Source organism: Euleptes europaea, chromosome 13 (assembly GCF_029931775.1).
Source record: "Euleptes europaea isolate rEulEur1 chromosome 13, rEulEur1.hap1, whole genome shotgun sequence".
NCBI lineage: Eukaryota > Metazoa > Chordata > Lepidosauria > Squamata > Sphaerodactylidae > Euleptes > Euleptes europaea.
This window is the reverse complement of record NC_079324.1, coordinates 20,846,252-20,866,154: the sequence shown is the minus strand read 5'-3', so window position 1 is coordinate 20,866,154 and position 19,903 is coordinate 20,846,252. Positions and strand designations below refer to the sequence as shown.

At 46.6% G+C, this 19,903-nt stretch overlaps 1 protein-coding gene across 1 annotated transcript in view; it reads right to left on the bottom strand.

Moving 5' to 3' along the window:
• The window catches only part of NOX1 (NADPH oxidase 1), a 28,832-nt gene extending 12,036 nt beyond the window's left edge, over positions 1–16,796 (bottom strand). Inside the window, exons 1-6 of the mRNA XM_056858985.1 lie at positions 16,731–16,796; positions 5,801–5,896; positions 3,918–4,028; positions 2,817–2,901; positions 1,589–1,731; positions 111–292 (exon numbers count right to left, since the gene is read on the bottom strand). Of these exons, the coding sequence (XP_056714963.1) occupies positions 111–292; positions 1,589–1,731; positions 2,817–2,901; positions 3,918–4,028; positions 5,801–5,896; positions 16,731–16,796 (683 nt within the window). The remainder of the gene's footprint in view (positions 1–110; positions 293–1,588; positions 1,732–2,816; positions 2,902–3,917; positions 4,029–5,800; positions 5,897–16,730) is intronic.
• Between the last annotated feature and the right edge of the window lie 3,107 nt (positions 16,797–19,903).

Sequence of the window (19,903 nt, the reverse complement as noted above, 5' to 3'; positions counted from 1 at the left end):
TGCATGCATCTCCAGAACCAGGTTTAGAAAGAAAATATGGCAGCCAACAGCAACTACGAGCAGCAGGTACACACAGGACTGGCAGCTGGGTTTCTCTAAGTTAGCCTTACGCAATGCCGTGGATGACGAGGCCTGCAAAATAGATGACGAAGAGGTGATGGGTGTACCAGAAGACCTCAAAGTAGCTCCGGCGGATGAACTCCACGGAAGAGGTGACCATGAGGATCAGAGCCAAAGTGATTATCACGCCAGTCAGGCCTGGGATGGTGGTGAACGCCACGTGCAAAGGTGTCTGCCAGTGGGAGACAAGGAGAACCAGCAGATGTGACACCAAGGCCACACTAGGAAAACTCCCAGAGGCTGGGGACTTATCAATAAATCTTATGTCGAGCCATGCTCGGTAGAGTTGCCAACTTCCAGGTGGTGGCTGGAGACCTCCTGCTATTACCACTGATCTCCAGGAGACAGAGATCAGTTCACCTGGAGAAAATGTCTGCTTTGGAAGGTGGACTCTGGCAATATGCCCTGCTGAAGTCCCTCCCCTCTAGGGTTGCCACCTCCAGGTTGGGAAATACCTGGAGATTTTGTGGGTGGAGCCTGAGGAGGGTGGGGTTTGGGGAGGGGAAGGACTTCAATGCCAGAGAGTCCAATTGCCAAAGTGGCCATTCTCTCCAGGTGAACTGATCTCTAACGGCCGGAGATCAGTAGTAAAACAGATCTCCAGTTAGTACCTGGAGGTTGGCAACTCTACTCCCCTCTCCAAATCCCGCCCTTCTCAGACTCCACCCCATAATCTCCAGGTTCCCAACCTGGAGCTGGCAACCCTATCACTCGAGCTTAGCCCTGGAACCAGCCTTCATAACAATATAAGAACTGCCCTGTTGGATAAGGCTGAGGATCCATCTTGGCCGGCATCCTGTTTCCTTCAGTGACCACCCAGATGCCCCTTGAAAGCCCACAAGTGAGGCACGAAAGGTAACTGTTCTCCCTGGATATCTGTTCCCCGTATCTGGTATTGAGAGGTATAATGACTCTGGCTCTGGAGGTTCAATGTAATTATTGTGGCTAATCGCCATTGACTGATATCCTTCATGAACCTGGCTGTCCTATTTTGAAACCATCTATAAACTATTGGCGATCAACACAGCAGTGAATTTAGAACCGGAAGTGCCGCCTCGCAAAGGGCCTTTACTTCTTAGTTTGAGTGGTAAAGAGGCCCTTTACCACTCAAACTAAGATGTATAAGGCCCCTCCGAGGCAGAACTTCCGGTTCTAAACCAGAAGTGACACGCATGGTATGCACGTGCATGTACACATTTACCTGCTGACCCTCAGGTGGTCTGCGGGCAGAGGGGTAAATTGCCGGGGGTTTGCCCGCCACCAGCGGGCACCTGGCAACCATATCTATGGCATTGATGTTCCTCCCCTCCCCAAACCCTGACCTCCTCAGGCTCCACCCTCAAAAACCTCCCGCCGGTGGCAAAGAGGGACCTGGCAACCCAATTATGGGCCCACCCGGTGCTTGAGTGCTGGCAAATCTCATTTTTTTAAAAACATTGCTAACAACCAGGGTTGGTCTGGCACTCACTGTATTATTGGAATGGATGGGGTTCAGCCACAGGTCGTCATCCAGGTGCAGTTCAGAGAGGATGGAAGCCATGCTTTGATCCGTTGCTTGCTGGGCATCGTTGTACCACTCAAAGTTGCACAGGTGAGCAATGATGTGAATAGCTGGGGGACAATGCAGAACTGAGACCATTCCTTGCAAGCAACCGGCTTCAACAGCTGCCCTGACTCCAACAAGCAGATGGGCCTCTTGCTCCTAGCCAAGCAGAGCTAAAAAGCCCAGTGGTAGGTTGCCCTTGAGGCAGGAGGGAGAGTATCTGGAAAAATATGTTTGGGCCTGCTCCCATGTATGTCAGTTCAATTTCCTTCCTCTAAACTAAGAGGGGCTGGGAGGTTTCAGACCACAACTGGGTCTAAGTGGAGAGAAGGTGACTGGAGCTGACATAGTTTTGTGTGAGATGAAAATGTAGGAATTCAAATCTGAAATGGAATAAATGCTTTGAAATGTATATATTATTGCTTATTAGATTTTTATCCTGCCCTTCCTTGGCACACCTTCATATTGTTCTGACAACCCTCCCTTTGAAGGAGGTGTGGTTGAAAGATGGTTGAAAGCCTAGGGTCACCCAGGAGGCTTCCAAGTTGAATGCAGATTTTAACCCAGAGTAGAATGGGGTGAGGAGCTCTGGCTCAATGGTAGAGCATCTGCTTGGCATGCAGAAGGTCCTAGGTTCAACCCCCGGCATATCCAGTTAAAGGGTCTAGGCAAGTAGGTGATGTGAAAGACCTCTGCCTGAGACCCTGGATAGCCACTGCCGGTCTGAGTAGACAATACTGACTTTGATGGACCAAGGGTCTGATCCAGTATAAGGCAGTTTCATGTGTAGAATGCAGATTTGAACCCAGATCTCTCTGGTCCTATCCCAGCAACATGTCAATTGCTCCACCACTCTGGTTTGGGGGATTTAAAGATATCATAAAGCTTGTAAATTTAAAAAAGGATAATTAATTGTAAAAATAATTATTAACATTGTGACCCCTGAATCCTTTCTTTAACTGGGAATTAATCTGAATTAGAATTAAGTTTAGAATGTGGCTAGCAAATCCCCCCCCCCCAAAATTCACATATGTTCTGTGGGTGACACCCTGCCACATTCCCTCCAAACACTGCATTTCCGAGCATCTGCCTCAGGGAATTCTCTTGCTCAGAAAAAGAATGCCAAATTCTGGAAGAACAGAAGTCGGTCTACCTGTGTGCAGGACGATCATGTAGGCTACCAGCTTGTGAAAAGTCAGGTTGTGGTCTAATTGCTTCCTCATGGTGCGCCTGCAGCACTGGATGAAAGCACAGTTGTCAAATTCAGTAACAGCATATGTATTTCTCAGGAGAAAACCCCAGGGTTTCCAAACCATGTTGTTCACATAAGGCAAATACAGAGTAAGGAAAACTGAGTGGGCACTGATTTTTCTCACAAAGTCCCCTTACATTGTTTTTAATCATTCCCCCCCCCCACTCTGAAATATAAAGTCAGCCCAGCACAGTACAAAGTGGGGAGGGGGACAATGGAGGGGGGAAATCAGCCAGTAAAAAAATCGGTTACACACCCCTCCTTCTCTCTTCCTGATTTTCCTCATGGCTCCCAGGCTCCATATATTCATTTTATCTCAGGAAAAACCATTGTTTGGTAGCATGTCATTCCATCCAAACTAAATACCAAGTATTTAGGAGGAAAGCTAGAATTGAGTTTTATTGTTGTTTTTTTGTAATTATATTGCCTTATAGTTAGGTGCATATTCTTCGTTTTAAATTGTTTTATAATGTATCAGTTGCTTTGTGAACACAGGGGTTGAAAAGGCAGCTTTGAAGTGTGACAATAAAGGATTACCTGCTTTCTCTGTATACGCCACATTGCATTTAATGAAGTCCTGTTGCAGAGTGGCTTCAGTCTAAACCAGCTGCTCCCAAACGTTTTTTGAGTCATGGAGCACTTTTCAGGAGAGAAATTTGCTAATTTTCACCTAGCAACTATATACTCAACCAAACGACAGTAGTATTTTTCTTTCCAATCTCTTCACGGAGCACTAGGAGATGTTTCGCGGAGCACCAAGCGCTCCGCGGAGCACAGTTTGGGAACCACTGGTCTTAAACCTAAGGGCTTGGACTGGAGTAACTCTGCATAAGGGTAAGTACTTTTAATTGAACGAGAACTCAGAAGTGGGTCACCTTTTAAAATTCCATCCAAGGACCATCTTTAGAAATGAGGCGTCATCTCAGCCTGCCATTGCCCTGAGATTACAGCCTTTATATCCCTGGAGATGGAGGGCATGGGTGGTCCTGGTTTCATACTCACAGAGCAGGTGCCCCTCAGGAAAGAGAGCAGGTTCCGGCAAACGGGTAGCAGGATCAGCAGGCTGTTGAAGTTGAGGCATTTGGCTGAAGCACGAGCCCAGGCCAGTGCGGACTGCAAACCCAGAGAAGGCTTTTTAAAAACTTTTTATTTACTTCAAACATTGCTATTTCCAAAGCTCCAAGAGGCTTTCGCCACAAAATAAAGCAGCAAAGATAGGGTTGCCAACCTCCAGGTGGGGCCTGGAGATCTCCTGGAATTCCAGCTGATCTCCAGACTACAGCAGTCAGGTCCCCTGGGGGAAATGGCTGCCTTGGAGGGTGGGCTTGATGGCATTATACCCTGCTGGGGTCTCCCCCCCTTGCCAAACCCCATTCTCTCCAGGGTCCACCCCTGAATCGCCAGTATTTTCCCAACCACCAGTTGACAACCCTCAGCAAAAATAATACAATAAAGCAAAAATAAATAAAAATAACACGTTGGACACCAACACGCTCAGAAGCTCTCTGGAAAATAATTTTTTCATCCTCTGAAAAGCCGAGATGTAGAGTTGCCAACTCCGGGATGGGAAATAGCTGGTGATTTGGGGGGCGGAGCCTAGGGTTGCCAGGTCCCTCTTCGCCACCAGCGAGAGGTTTTTTGGGCAGAGCCTGAGGGGGGCAGGGTTTGGAGTGGGGCTGGCAATTGGACTCTATGGCATTGGAGTCCCTCCCCTGTCCAAACACCGCCCTCCTCAGGCTCCGCCCCCCAAATCTCCAGGTATTTTTCAACCCGGAGGTGGCAACCCTAATCATGAAGCCTCACCCCTATTCTAGCAGGCATTACTCTTCGGCCACTTCTGCATCTCAGGTTCTTAGCAATCTGCCGATTTAGCAGTTTATGAGATGGCAAATAGAGGCTGAGTTTAGCAACCTGGCTCCTTAGCAGCTGTATTTGGGTTATAGAGTTCAAACATAGGTGTGTGTGTAAAGTGCCATCAAGTCGCAGCCGACTTATGGCAACCCCTTTTGGGGTTTTCATGGCAAGGGACTAACAGAGGTGGTTTGCCAGTGCCTTCCTCTGCACAGCAACCCTGGCCTTCCTTGGTGGTCCCCCATCCAAATACTAACCAGGGCTGACCCTGCTTAGCTTCTGAGATCTGACGAGATCAGGCTAGCCTTGGCCATCCAGGTCAGGACTCAAACATAGGTACTAAATAAAAATTACGTTGGTGATTTTACTAAAGAGAGAGAGAGGGAGAGGGAGAGAAGAAAAATTGTAAAAAATATCTGACAACTTAATTCAGCATTTTAAAAAGTCATTTCTGGAACCACTACATCTCCATAGTGCTTTTAGTCAGAGTCGAACATACCAAAATAATGTATAACCATCAACATAATGACAATAATTTTACTGCACATTGGCATGTTCAAAGCCCTTCACATACATTTAGCTTGTAACCCTTATACCAGCCCCGCTTGTATTGTTATTCCCATATTGCAGTCTGGAGAGGGGATATATTTTTATATGTTGTACCAGCATGGAATTGTGCACAACTTAATCCTATTGCTGAATTTTCGTTTTTAATTGGCAAAAATACTAAAATGCAACTGTATGTTATATGTAGTTTCACAAAAAATTAGAGATACGCAATGGGGAAAAGTATTGTTATGGGGGTGATATTTGTCTGGAAAACAGCTTGAGGAGGAAGGATTAAGAAGTCCCTTTCCTGACCCACCCCTGCAGTGCTGGTCTCCCAATTTAGACTGCTGTTTTACTGTTTAACAACCTTGAAAGAGTCACTCATAGAATGACATGGAATGGCTTATTCCACCCATATTTCCTCATAGGTTATAAAATTTCCTACCAGTGAGGGGGCAGAGGCTGTACGCACACACAATACTCACCCCAAGGAGCTGTCTTGTGTAGTAGTATTTTTCATCCCTGTCGAATGTCAAGAAGAATGTCACAAACAGGAAAATGTTCAGCCCCAGCCAAGCAGCCTATACAGAACAGAGGGAGAAAATGGTGTGTTGTGGTTGTAATGACATTTTTGTAAAGACATCTTATAATTTAAAAAGGTAAAGGTCCCCTGTGCAAGCACCGGGTCATTCCTGACCCATGGGGTGACGTCACAGCCTGACGTTTACGAGGCAGACTTTGTTTGTGGGATGGTTTGCCAGTGCCTTCCCCAGTCACCTTCCCTTTAACCCCAGACAAGCTGGGTACTCATTTCACCGACCTCGGAAGGATGGAAGGCTGAGTCAACCTAGAGCCGGCTACCTGAAACCAACTTCCATTGGGATCGAACTCAGGTCATGAGCAGAGCTTGGACTGCAGTACTGCAGCTTACCGCTCTGCGCCACGGAGGTCAGGACAGAGTTTTCTTCAGTTCAGAAGAGTGGGATTTCCCCCCCCTTCCCCGGTTTCCCTTGTAACATCTGACTCGGCTTAGTTGAGTAATCTGCATCCATTTCGTTTGTCCTGCATCTACGCACGTTGGGACCTACTGTTTTCTGATTTCCATGCATTGATTTGGAGGGGAAGGAGAACCCACAGGGGTGGGGGCTCAATCTCCTGAGACTAAATTGATGGGTTTTTTTAATCTTTTCCAGCTGTCACCCCTATAAGTAGGGTTGCCAACCTCCAGGTACTAGCTGGACATCTCCTCATATTACAACTGATCTCCACCTCACCTTCTCAAACCCTCCTTCTGTTTGGGGCTTGTTGTTCACGGGTTCTCAGCTTAGACTGGAATAACTCTGTTTAGGATTGTACAGTGCTTTGCACATAGGGTTGCCAGGTTCTTCACCACTGGTGGGAGGTTTTTGGGGTGGAGCTTAAGGAGAGCAGGGTTTGGGGAGGGGAGGGACCAATGCCATAGAGTCCAATTGCCAAAGTGACCATTTTCTCCAGGGGAACTGATCTCTATCAGCTGGAGATCAGTTGTAATAGCAGATCTCCAGCCATCACCTGGAGGTTGGCAACCATATTTGCACATTGTCCCTTTTCTTTTTTAGTTGTTTTGTCTGATCTCATGCCATCCATATTTATCAAACCTACTGCTGATTTACACTAATCAAAGAGAACCGTAGTTATAATTATCATTATTGCTGATCAGTGTGATATATAACATTTAAGTGGTCTCTCTTCCCCCTGAAATAGCTCTTTGGGAGTCAGCTTTGCTTTTCTTAAAGATGTTTTCCACCCTTTTCTGAATATCACTTGGGAACTGATCCAAAATCCATATCAGGTAAAAGAGATCAATTTCCCTGGAGAAAATGACTGCTTTGGAGGGTGGACTCTATGGCCTTGTACCCCACAGAGGTACCTGCACTCTCCAGGCTCCATCCCTACATCTCCAGGGGTTTCTCAGCCTGGATCTGACAACCCTATTCCCCCCCCCCATCTCCTGCCGGTGGACAGGGGAGACAGGGACCCGGCATCCCTAGTGGGTTTAGACTTTTATTCAACAGCATTATCACTTGTATTGTGCTTAAGTGGCTGCCTTGCAGAGAGGACTCTCTATGTAGCTCCTGCAGAGGCATTTCCAGTGGCAATTGAGCATCCACATAGCAATTTTCCCTGTGCTTTTCTTGCTCCAGCCAGTGCAGCCCTAAATAGAGTTACACCCTTCTAAGCCTACTGACTTCAATGGATTCAGAAGAGTGGAGCTCTGTTTAGGATTGCATTGTATTATTTTTCGCCTTATTGTCTATTCTTCCTCCAAGAAGCTTGGGTGGTTTAGCGACCCTAGTTTTCCTCTCCTCCATTTGGCCCATACAACAATTCTGCAAAATGTCAGGCCTTCGCTGGTTCAGGCCTTTTGCTCTTGACATGACCAGGACTGATGGCCTCGGTTCACATGCTTGTGTCAGACGGCCTTGGCTCTCATGCCGGTATAATCTGTGTACAGTTTTATTCGTCCTGTTTTCTGCAGCTGTGGGGATAATTGGTCTACGCTGCCTGGGAACTGTTTATCTCGGGGTTGCCTTTTCAGTCCATAGTGTTTTTAAGCATGTACTTTTGTCTGTATCGTTATTAACAGCCTTCTTCGTTTTGTAGACGGTCAGTTCTTTTATTTGCCTTTTTGCCCCTAATAAAGTATTATTGCTTCAGGACCACTTGCCTGGATGAATTTGCTTTAAAGGGATGCTAGGGGTAAACGCCTGTTCCTGACATAAAGCAGGGTAGGTTGCAAGAATGTGAGTGGCCCACACTAGCTCTTTATAATTAACATTTCAACTTATCCTGGCCTTTGCCATAAATAAATTTATTCATTCATTCAACATTTCAATTGGAAACAAGGGAGAGGTAGAGACTTCCATCAGCTGAAACAAAAGCAGCTTAAAAATGCCTAACTCTGTACTGGTTTGGGGCCAAAGTAACAAGCAGCAGAAAGAAAAGAGAAGAAAATAAGAAGAAGAGTTGGTTTTTCTATGCCGACTTTCTCTACCTTTTAAGGAGAATCAAATTGGCTTACAATCTCCTTCCCTTCCTCTCCCCCTTCCTCTCCCCACAACAGACACCCTGTGAGGTAGGTGGGGCTGAGAGAGCTCTAAGAGAGCTGTGACTAGCCCAAGGTCACCCAGCTGGCTTCATGTGTAGGAGCAGGGAAACCAACCCGGTTTACCAGATTAGCCTCCGCCGCTCATGTGGAGAAGTGGGGAAATCAAACTCGGTTCTCCAGAGTAGAGTCCACCGCTCCAAACCACTGCTCTTAACCACTACACCATGCTGGAGAGAAGGGGGAGAGGCAGGAGTGCCAAGGGGTGAATGTTAGATGACCCACCTGATAGTATATTTATTTTCTTCCACTTCAGCTTGAAAACATCCATGTAACTTCCTTTGCCCACCACCCATTTAGAGCTGGATAAAGTAAAAGACTCACTTACAATTACCAGGGCTGAAAACCAATGGTTGACCACCCAGTTACCCATCTTGGACTTCTATCAGGAGTGAGATATATCCCGATCCAGATGGTCTTCTGTGTAGTGGGCAGGGATCGTCTCGCTGAAGCTGCCTGCAGCTCTCCTTAGATTTCTTGGGTGAAACTTTGGCCTTTCACTTTTTCATTTACTCTGTGAATCAGGGAGAGGAGAGGTGGCATCCTTGGCCCTGCCCAACCTCCGTACAGCGCTGGGGTTTTCCCTTCTGGGCTTTTTAAAAGGAAATAGCTAGTGCTTTATCTCCTCAAAATCGACACACATTCTTTTCACTGGAGTCGATTCCGATAACTAAGTAAACCAGCTGGAACCTGCAAGGACTTGGGAGAGGCATCCCATTTCCCCCTCCCTCTCTATTTCCTCTTTCCCTTTCCTGAAACCCCCCTTAGCATCGCCCCCTTTACCTGCTTCCTTCTCTCCTTTTAGGGTTGCCAACCTCCTGGGGATCTCCTGGAATCACAACAGGTCTCCCAACTACAGGTGAAGGTTGCCAGCTCCAGGTTGGGAAATTTATGGAGATTTGGGGGTGGGGACTTGGGAGAGGTTTGGGGAGGGAAATCACCCCAGCATGGTATAATGCCATACAGTCTACCCTCTGGTGCCCTAGGCAATCACCTAGGTTTGCCTAGTGGCCCTGCTTATTTGGAACTAAGGGCCCAATTTAGGGTTGCCGGGTCCCTCTTAGCCACTGACCGGAGGTTTTGGGGCAGAGCCTAAAGAGGGCAGGGTTTGGGGAGGGACTTCAATGCCATAGAGTCCAGTTGCCAAAGCGGCCATTTTCTCCAGGTGAACTGATCTCTATCATCTGGGGATCAGTTGTAACAGCAGGAGATCTCCAGCTAGTACCTGGAGGTTGGCAACCCGAGCCCAGTTGGAGTTAGAGGGGGATTTATATGTGTATTTATATTCCCACTCTTTAACATCTAAAGTGGGCAGGTGACCTTGAAATCAGGAGAGCAAAATCCTGCCTCCTCCTGTTTAGCTGCTCTTTGTGCCTCTGGTTTCAATGCTTTTCTTTCAGCCTGGCTCATATCAGAAGTGAGCCCTAAGTAACATCTAGTCTGGGTCTAAGCACCACCGAGCTCATCAGGACTTTCTCTCAAGTAAGCTTGTATAGTAGGGCGGTAGCCTGCTGGCACCTCGGCATCTTCAGATGAAAGGATCCAAGACAGCAGGGGCGAGAAGGACCTTTACTTGACATCTTGGAGCAGCATTGCCTTATGCCTCCTTGTCTATTTTTGTGTTTTAAGAGGGAAAAGGCTTTTCAATAAGGGGCACTTTGATTTACAGAACAGTGGTCATTTGCAGTCTAGCAATCACAGCCAGCGTGGTGTAGTGGTTAAGAGCGGTGGTTTGGAGTGGTAGAGTCTGATCTGGAAAACCGGGTTTGATTCCCCACTCCTACACATGAGCAGCGGAGGCTAATCTGGTGAACTGGATTTGTTTCCCCACTCCTACACACAAAGCCATCTGGGTGACCTTGGGCTAGTCACAGCTCTCTCAGCCCCTCCTACCTCACAGGGTGTCTGTTGTGGGGAGGGGAAGGTGATTGTAAGCCGGTTTGATTCTTCCTTAAGTGGTAGAGAAAGTCGGCATATAAAAACCAACTCTTCTTCTTCTTTATCATGGAAAGCGGCACGCATCCCAAGGGCAGGGCATGCCTCCTATAAAGGCAACCTTTACTGGGGTGGAGGGGGAGGAAGATTTTTACGTTACCAGGAACGGCAACAAAACTTTCTTCCTGAACAGCAAGCCAAGTAACCAGCTAACTTCTTTTTATAAACAAGCAAACCAACTGTTTAAAATAACTTTGCATGACTTACAAAGGCACGATTCCCGATTCTGCTGGCTGGAAAACCACCGTCACTCACCAGAACTGGGCTGTATTTCCTCATGAGCTGGAGAAATTAAGGCTGTCTACCAGGTTTTTCTTTTTCCTTCTTTTCGTTAAAAAAGAACAAGTGCCGGCACTCCTAAATAACACACTCACTCATAAAGAAGGTTGCACTGATATCCACCAACTCTCCTCTCAGACCTTGGGAGAGCCCCCCCCCCCCAAAAAAAAGATCCCAGTGAGTACCACTATCACAAAAAAAAGCCCTGCTGTGCTGCCAACTATTGGCACAGGCTCTTGGGGGGCTGCCGTTCAACTTTTGGATGGTGGAGATTGCCCGTGCTCCACTCGCACACGCCACCGCAGCAGCTGACCCATCCTCTTCTACCACCTTGTGTGACGGCTCCATATTCCATCAGTCAGTCAGGAATTATGTACCACAATCCATCAGCTAATCAGGATCCAGGGTGTTGTGACACGCATGCCGAAGTTAACGGAAGCACGTCTTATGTCCACCTTCTTGTTTGGGAATCCCTGCAGCCAGATATCGTCATGACACCCTTAGAACACAGGGTGTAGGCTTATAGATACTGACTGACTTAACGTCACCCAAGGGTTTTCATAGTTGAGCAGAGTGGGAGGCCGCGCTGGTGTCCAAGGGCCGCACTGCTGCCATGGTCCAGGGGGCCATCGTAAGTGGCCCTACGCCAGCGTCTGTGCCACTTTGCACAGCTCAAGTGGCACGGACGATGGCATAGGGGTCACGCTGGCTCCTAAGAGCATTTCCCGCCCCCCTTAAGGATTGCACTGTGAGTTGGGGAAATCCTGGTGATGTGAGGGTGGAGCCTGGGAGGGTGGAGAGTGAGCTCAACAGGGATGTGATGCCGTATGGTTCACCCTCTGAAGCTGCCATTCTCTTCAGGGGAACTGACTTCTGTAGTCTGGAGATCAATCGTGATTCCGGAAGAACTCTAGCCCCCAATTGGTAGGAGCAATCTGAATTATGTGAACCCAGGAGGTCTTACTAAGTAAAGATAAGAAGCAGTGGAAATACTGCCGCAAAGCAATTGGACTGAATAGGAAGATTTACAAGCTGATGAAATATACATGAAGCGTGTTAAAAATCCGGAAAATGAGTCCTTGTGATCTTCACTGTTTGTTGCATTTACCTGGAGATCTTCTTAGTTCCGTTGTCATGTTCCCATTGGATTGGGACCCAGTCAAGAACTCTCGTTGGTGTTCATTACGTTTGTAAAGTATACTTTACTTGTATTACTTTTGTTGAATCGGTTTTCCTACAATAACGCTTCCTGCTGAACATAAGAACGGCCCTGCTGGATCAGACCAAGGCCCATCAAATCCAGCAGTCTGTTCACACAGTGGCCAACCAGGTGCCTCTAGGAAGCCACAAACAAGACGACTGCAGCAGCACCATCCTGCCTGTGTTCCACCACACCCAAAATAATAGGCATGCTCCTCTGATACTAGAGAGAATGGGTATACAGCATGACTAGTATCCATTCTAACTAATAGCCATGAATACCCCTCTCCTCCATGAATATGTCCACTCCCCTCTTAAAGCCCTCCAAGCTGGCAGCCATCACCACATCCTGGGGCAAGGAGTTCCACAATTTAACTATGCGTTGTGTGAAAGAAAAAAAAACTTCAAGGAAGCTACGTCTTGGAATTGGATATTTGTTTTGTGCTTTTATCCTTGCCGGTGGGCAATGTTATTATTTAAGCTGTAAGGAATGTGATGTTAACATTTACTGTAGCAGTTTGATTTGAATTGGATTTGGGTGAAGTTTTGTAATATGACAAGTTTTTGCAACATTAATATATTATAATAGTAGTGTTATATCTATGAGCCCGGTTGGAGGGTGTCAACTTACAACGTTAAATTGTATCAATTAAAACGATTTGTAAGGGAGGCAAAATCCTTCCTTGTGTATTTTTCTCAGGAGAACAGAAAGGGTGAGTACCTTGAAAAATGTGAGGCATACATAAGCCAGGTCAGTTATTTACCAACCCACAGGAACATAAAGTTGCAGATTCATAGGAGGAAGTTGGAAATCATATTTTATAGTGGGTGCAGCACATAAAAGCATTGATAACGGTGGTGGAGGATGACCCCTTACCCACCTCCAGTGACTGATGAATCCAGACGTACTCAAATGCTACTCTGCAAAACCTGAAAACCTCCAGACTAACAAAGACTACAGTCAACAATAGCCTGCAGATTAGCTTTGGATTTCACACATTAACAGATCACTTCAGGATACAATGGTTCCATTTTAACATACCACACCCTCATTAGCACATTATCTTGATACTTACAGGACAATGATTAGCACATTACCTTTGTTACTTTTTTGCAGGACAATGATTCAGCTCAACCCAACTTCTTTCTGACTATATATTACTCTTCCTACACACTTGACACTGAGAGACACTGTCCTTCAGTGTTACTCCTCTGAAGATGCCTGCCACAGCTGCTGGCGAAAAGTCAGGAAAGAAAATACCAAGACCACGGTTACACAGCCCGGATAACCCACAAGAACCAATGCTACTCTGCATCTTTGAAATCATCTTTGAAACAGATGTTTATCAGCGTCAAGCCAGAACACAGCTTGCTTGTTGTGCTGCCCCACTCAACCTTCCCCTAGCACATGAAGTTTGATTGAAAATATCATGCCAATTCAAGTACCAGTTGGCCAAGATTTGCAAATGCCTATGTCCTCTCTAACTGGAATGTGTTTCCCGCACAAGTCGAGATTCTGGGGTTTGGAATTGTAGCTTATTAGGAAAAACAGTACAGCACGACCGCTCACGACCGGAGTTCGATCCCGACGGAAGTCATTTTCAGGTAGCCGGCTCAAGGTTGACTCAGCCTTCCATCCTTCTGAGGTTGGTAAAATAAGTCCTCAGCTAGCTAGTGTTGACGACTGGGGAAGACACTGGCAAACCACCCTGTAAACATAGTCTGCCTAGTAAACGTGATGTGACATCACCCCATGGGTCAGTAATGACCTGGTGCTTCCACAGGAGACTACCTTTATCCTTGGGAAAAACAACCTCCAGTTTGGTGAAATCCCTGTACTGTAAATTGACTGAAGCCTTCCCAAATAAGCAAATTTTCAATCAAGCTCTGCATCCTATAGGAGGAGGGAGGTGGGAAGATCAAGGGGCGTACACACAGTGAACACGCTAGATTCATGCCCTATGCATCCCGATGTTTAATTACATCGGATTGCTGCCTAAATCTTTTACATTTAGCACACTTTCACTAGACGTGTATATTACAACCAGTCCTATTTCTGGGTCAGGGTCATGCCCCATCGGTTGTGTGGGAATGTAGATACCTTGCCACATTGATTGTATTCTGGTTTAGAATGCTAAATTCCACTTCAGAGGTTAAAATGGTTGTGTGAATGGCTCCAAACTCAGAGAGGAGGGTACTTTTTCAAATCAGTTTATTGGCATTGTGTGTGTGCGTCTTTGCCTTTGGTCCTAGAAAGAGGAACACAATCTCAGAGCACTGCAGTACCCTTTAGACCAGCAGTTCCCAAACTGTGCTCGACGGAGGACTTGGTGGAGAAAGTCGGCATATGAAAAACCAACTCTTCTTCTACTTGAGGGGCAGCTGCTTCTCCCACAGATTAATGTTTGCACAGGCTGAAGGGGTTTGGGGCATTGCAACTTGTGCAGATCTTTATGGTGGTACAGACTGATCCCACATCTGTAGTTTAGTCTGGAGTAGCCACAGTTCACTCACTTCGGCTTTTAACCGAGAAACCAGGTAACATCATTGTAAGATGGTAGCACTCCAATATTTTTTGATGCTGTGATGCTGTCTTTTAAGAGCCCCGTGGTGCAGAGTGGTAAGCTGCAGTACTGCAGTCCAAGCTCTGCTCACGACCTGAGTTTGATCCCAAAGGAAGTCAGGTTCAGGTAGCCGGCTCAAGGTTGACTCAGCCTTCCATCTTTCTGAGGTCGGTAAAATGAGTACCCAGCTTGCTGGGGGTAAAGGGAAGATGACTGGGGAAGGCACTGGTGAACCATCCCGTAAACAAAGTCTGCCTAGTAAATGTCAGGATGTGACATCACCCCATGGGTCAGGAATGACCCGGTGCTTGCACAGGGCACCTTTACCTTTATACAAAACTGACGTTACAACTTCTTTAAACTGGAAATGTGGGGCCTGGCTGTAACTTATAGACAAGCAAAGCACCATTGAGGCTACCAGGGCTACTGTTCCTTTAAAATTTCATCCCATCTCCTCCCAGCTTAATTCTGTCCCTGTGTTCTTCCAGTTCTCTTGGTGCATTAATGAATAGACAAATTAAATGCTAGCTCTTGGCACATTGGGTTGTAGGGCTTAAACGAAGTATTTCACTTTGTAATCAGCGAAAGCCATTGATCTTTTTAAAAAAAAAGTTTTATACCCCATTATAAACAGTAACTTTGACTTGCTACAGCATAAACATCAGCACTTAACCTCCTTTCCTCCTCGGAAAGAGAGTTGGATCATTAATCATTTATTTATTCTTGAATGACTAGCCAGCTGGGAGACGACAGGAAGTAATTAATTAGGCTGAAAATGCAGGAACAAAAGGAAACCAGTGCAGACAGAAGCACAATCTTTGCCAACAGGGACTTCCATCCATATAGTGAGACCTTGCCTAGGGGTGGGTGGGTAGGGTTGCCAACCTTTGGGTACTTGCTGGAGTTCTCCTGCTATTACAACTGATCGCCAGCCGACAGAGATCAGTTCACCTGAAGAAAATGGCCGCTTTGGCAATTGGACTCTATGGCATTGAAGTCCCTCCCCTCCCCAAACCCTGCCCTCCTCAGGCTCTGCCCCAAAAACCTCCCGCTGGTGGCGAAGAGGGACTTGGCAACCCTATGGGTGAGGGTTGGACTTTTATGGGGAGCCACGATGTGAAGCATCAGTGCAGTCCTTGTTTCTATTCTGCTTGCAACTAAGTGCTAAAAAGGATCTTTCAGTGGGGCAAAAAGGTTGTAGAGGAGAACCACTCACAGTTCCGGTTGTCGAAACTGCCCAACGGCTGTAAAAGCAAAGCCTGCGAGTATTTATAGACCACATTGCATCGTGCGGCACAGTTCATGCCTCTGTTTGCTTTTGTCTTCTCTCATGGAAAGGAACAGGTTGGGCAAGTAAGTGCTTGCCCATACATTAGGGTGGCCAACCTCCAGGTAGTAGCTGAAGATCTGCTATTACAACTGATCTCCAGCCAACAGAGATCAGTTCATCTGGAGAAAATAGCCGCTTTGGCCACTGGACTCTATGGCATTGAAGTCCCTCCCCTTCCAAACTCTGCTTTCCTTAGGCTCCACCCCAAAAACCTCCCGCCAGTGGGGAAGAGGGACCTGGCAATCCTACCAGACAGAGTACTATTCAGATCAGCCCCCCACCCAATGACTCGGGTAGAGCTGAAACGAATTTACTCCCCCAAATGCTCCTTCAAATTCTCCTCTGTAAATTTTGATATCAAACACTCTTCCAAATCAGTCTCTAAGTACTCAGATATCTGCCAAGTCTTTGCAATCTGTATTTGACAACCTGTGACATTTTATTACAATATATGGTATTTTACAATCATTGATAGTTGGCATATAATGGTATTTCGTCCTTGACAATATTAGATGGTTGGCATGCAATGGCATTTGGACTGTATTTCGAAGCAGACAAGATGTGATATTTAGCACCCCACAGGTATTTCACAGATTGCGTGCAACGGTATTTGATATCAGACAGCATCTGATGCATGCCAAAACGATCAAGAGACGCCAAGCCCAAAATGCTTGAATTTGGGAGTTGAAAACTGACTCTCTTAAATGCAAAGTATAAGTGGAAAAACTGGAAATGTTGGCAGATGTAAAAATATTTTCAAAGGATTCATTTCAGCTCTACTCTGGGCGATGTGATGTGATCACGTCCTGCCACCCAGTGGCCGTCTTTCTCTCTGTGTCAGCACTTAAACAGTTTTAACACACAAATAGCATCCTTTAATTGTAGAGAGCTTGAGGTCTTGCCTCATATTCTTTGTTGCCGTTAAAGGCGGTTTCATACTTTTGCGACATCTGTTCCAGCGATTGCATCCTGTCGCATCTCTTACTGCAACACTTGCCTCTGTAGCTGCATTGCTCCATCCTACATCTTGGCCTCTTATCAGCAAACTCCCAGCCTCTTGTGTTTCCATTGCCCCACAGTCCCTGAGTTAAAACTTAGTACGTGCCCTCTGGAACCATCCTGTCTTCTTCGTCTTCTTTTTTTTGTGGGCGGGGGGGTGCTAAACAGAAAATCCATGGAAGGATCACATATGTGAACATTGCCACTGGTAGACCGCAGCTTGAAACAGACCAGACCTTGCTGAACTCTGTTGGTTCCTCTTCCAAGCTAGTTACGAAATTTATTTAAAACTCTGGCTGAGGTCAAACCTCCCTAGGGGTTGAGGGAACTGATTTGCCTGGACTTCCTCAGCTATTCTTGGTGGCAGCCAAGTAGGAGACTTTTGACTGTGTTTTCTACAACATTTTGCCTCCTGGCTGCCTTGCTTGACATGTGCTACTTAGTGACATGTGCTGCATGAGAACAAGCAAGAGACCGTGATCCCGTGGCATAACTAGGGCTAGCTGAGTAGGGCAGCCAGCCAGGACACAACCACCGCTCTCTCAGAGGAGCCCGAACCGTGTCATGGCACGGCCAATTTGCCTAGAGCTTTGGATACACTGGAAAGGGGCACAAAATGGGATGCTACTCCCTCAGAGGAGTCTTGTTGGGGGGGGGGGCATGGCATAGCTGATTTGCGCGACTGTAAACAGGGGCAAGCCAAAAGTGAACTCAGATCAAAGTGACAATGGGAGCAACCCTATCATCAGAGGCACAGTTCAAGAAAAGTGTCTGGGTACAAAAACATCTCGTTGAGCTAGTTCGAGATGGGCGTGGTGTCTGGAATCCTTTTCTGCAACCGTTTCTGTTCTGTACTTTCCTTCTCAATATATGTAACTAACAAAATTATTGATATATTCCTGGGGCGGGGAGGGTTGGGTATAAGTGTATGAGACAGATTGATTGATTACCTGAAGGCCAGTCAAGTGTCGAACAAGAAAGGAAGTAAAAAAAAAGACAAACTTTTCTGTCACCGGAGAAGAACCGACAGTAAAGGAGTTGCTAAGTCCAAGCCGAGACCAAACAGCAGAAACCTTGAATATACAAGAGGAACTGTCTCTGATTATCTAAAGGCATGTCTTGACACGCCTTCTGTAATGTACAGTCAGGAACAAACCCCTTAGCAGGCGAGATCCATTTTGATGCCACACTCACTGGAAGCCAGTAGTGTGGATTACGTAAGCCCAAACTGGTTCCGCCTGGGTCCCAGTTATCCAGAACTATCAAGGGACAGCCCGCATTCTGAAGCACATATAAACTGCCATTTCGATGCACCGTTCCTAACTCCTGAAAACTATATCAAAACGAAAATTACATAGAAAAGCCAACGATGCTAAATAATATATTAACTATGTCCCAACAGACAATCAAAAAGAGAAGGAGTGAACTGCGGAGAACTAGGTGTTGTCATGTGAACGTGATCACCACGTTGTATCCGGCTCTGGAACATCGGGGAAGCACTGTATGTGAAATCTGGATTACATTGTGTTCACATTGGCACGTATATGTTTTATATTTAATTGAACGGAAGAAGTCGTATGATGAAACGGAGCACCCCTAGGAGATCATTCCGTCTTCTTCTTCTCCGCAGTTCACTCCTTCTCTGCAGCTTCTTTACAGCGCTCATCTATGCCGCAAGCATCATTGCAGGACGCTCTGTTCACTACAGTCTCTCCGGCATGCTTGATATTTAAGGATTAGAGACTGGCACTTACCTACGATATAGTGATTGGTGATTTGCCATAGACTTTGTATACTTACCTGTATGACTTACATTTTGATTGTATGTTAGGATATATTTAATACCTTATTTAACATTGTCGGCTTTTCTATGTAATTTCCGTTTTGACTGCTGAAAACTGTAGCCATGTAGATCCCCCCCCCCCAAATCCTCTTGAATTGGGGCCGCTAAAATTTGTTTCAAAGCTGTCTAGTTTTAAAATAATGGTTATTGGGCCTCGGGGAACATCGGAGATGGGGAAATTGACCAACTGGGCCACCCTGCATAGCTGCTTTGAATCAGGAAACCAATGACTTGGGTGGTTCCCAATTGGCTGAACTAACCACTCACCCCGTGATGACCTACATGACTTTCCCCATACAACTGGCACCCAGAGTGAACTGCTTGAACCCATTTATAGTTGCACTCGACCCAGACACCACCACACCGGTGGTCCTTTTTCACTCAGAAGAGGGCCGCTAAAGGGACAACAACCCTGAGTCTGACCCTTCCCAGGGGATGGATGAATACGTAACCAAATGTGGTGCTAGCGGCCATCTGGAGCAGCAGAAGGCACATTCCCCTCCGGTTGTGCCCCTTCACCCCGACTCACCGTGCCCTCTCAACCTGCGCATGTGTTACGCCATTCCAGATTGACACAGCAGTAATGAAAGCCATAAAAACAAGAAGGATTCTTTTAAATTGCAGGACACTTCCCAGCACTTTGAATGAAAAACGCATCCGTTTTCAGATCAACAAATAAATAAATACACCATTCATATATTACAGGAGGGCACCAGGGCCGGGGAAAGAAGACGAGGTCGTCTCCTGGGGTTGGCTGCAAGAGCATGTTATCAGGCCACTCAAAAGCGGTGTGGGTCACAATTTAACTGAGGAAAGCTGCAGTGTCACAACGATGCTGGATATTAGCAGGAGCTAAACATCAGCAGGATTCACTGGCTTTCAAAAGTGTCTCCCATTATGCCCTACATTAAACTAATCCACAATACGTTTTTCCACCAGGCTAGGCGGGTATTTTGCAACTGGATGCGACCAGAGCAAATGTGCCAGCAAACAGCTGTCATCGGAACATTATCGAATAGTCCTTTCTGGGGCTGGAGTGCCTCTCTCAGCCGAAGTCACTCGTCCTCAACTTACGGCTGCCCCCTACTGTATGTGCCTACGATGCCAACCTCTGCAGGAAGATCAGGGAAGGGAAACCGGTCCCTCCTTGCTCACCCAGATTTGGCCCGCTGTACCACTTCAAGTGATAACACCAGAAGACCCACCCCTGTCGACGAAGTGTAGCACCATAAA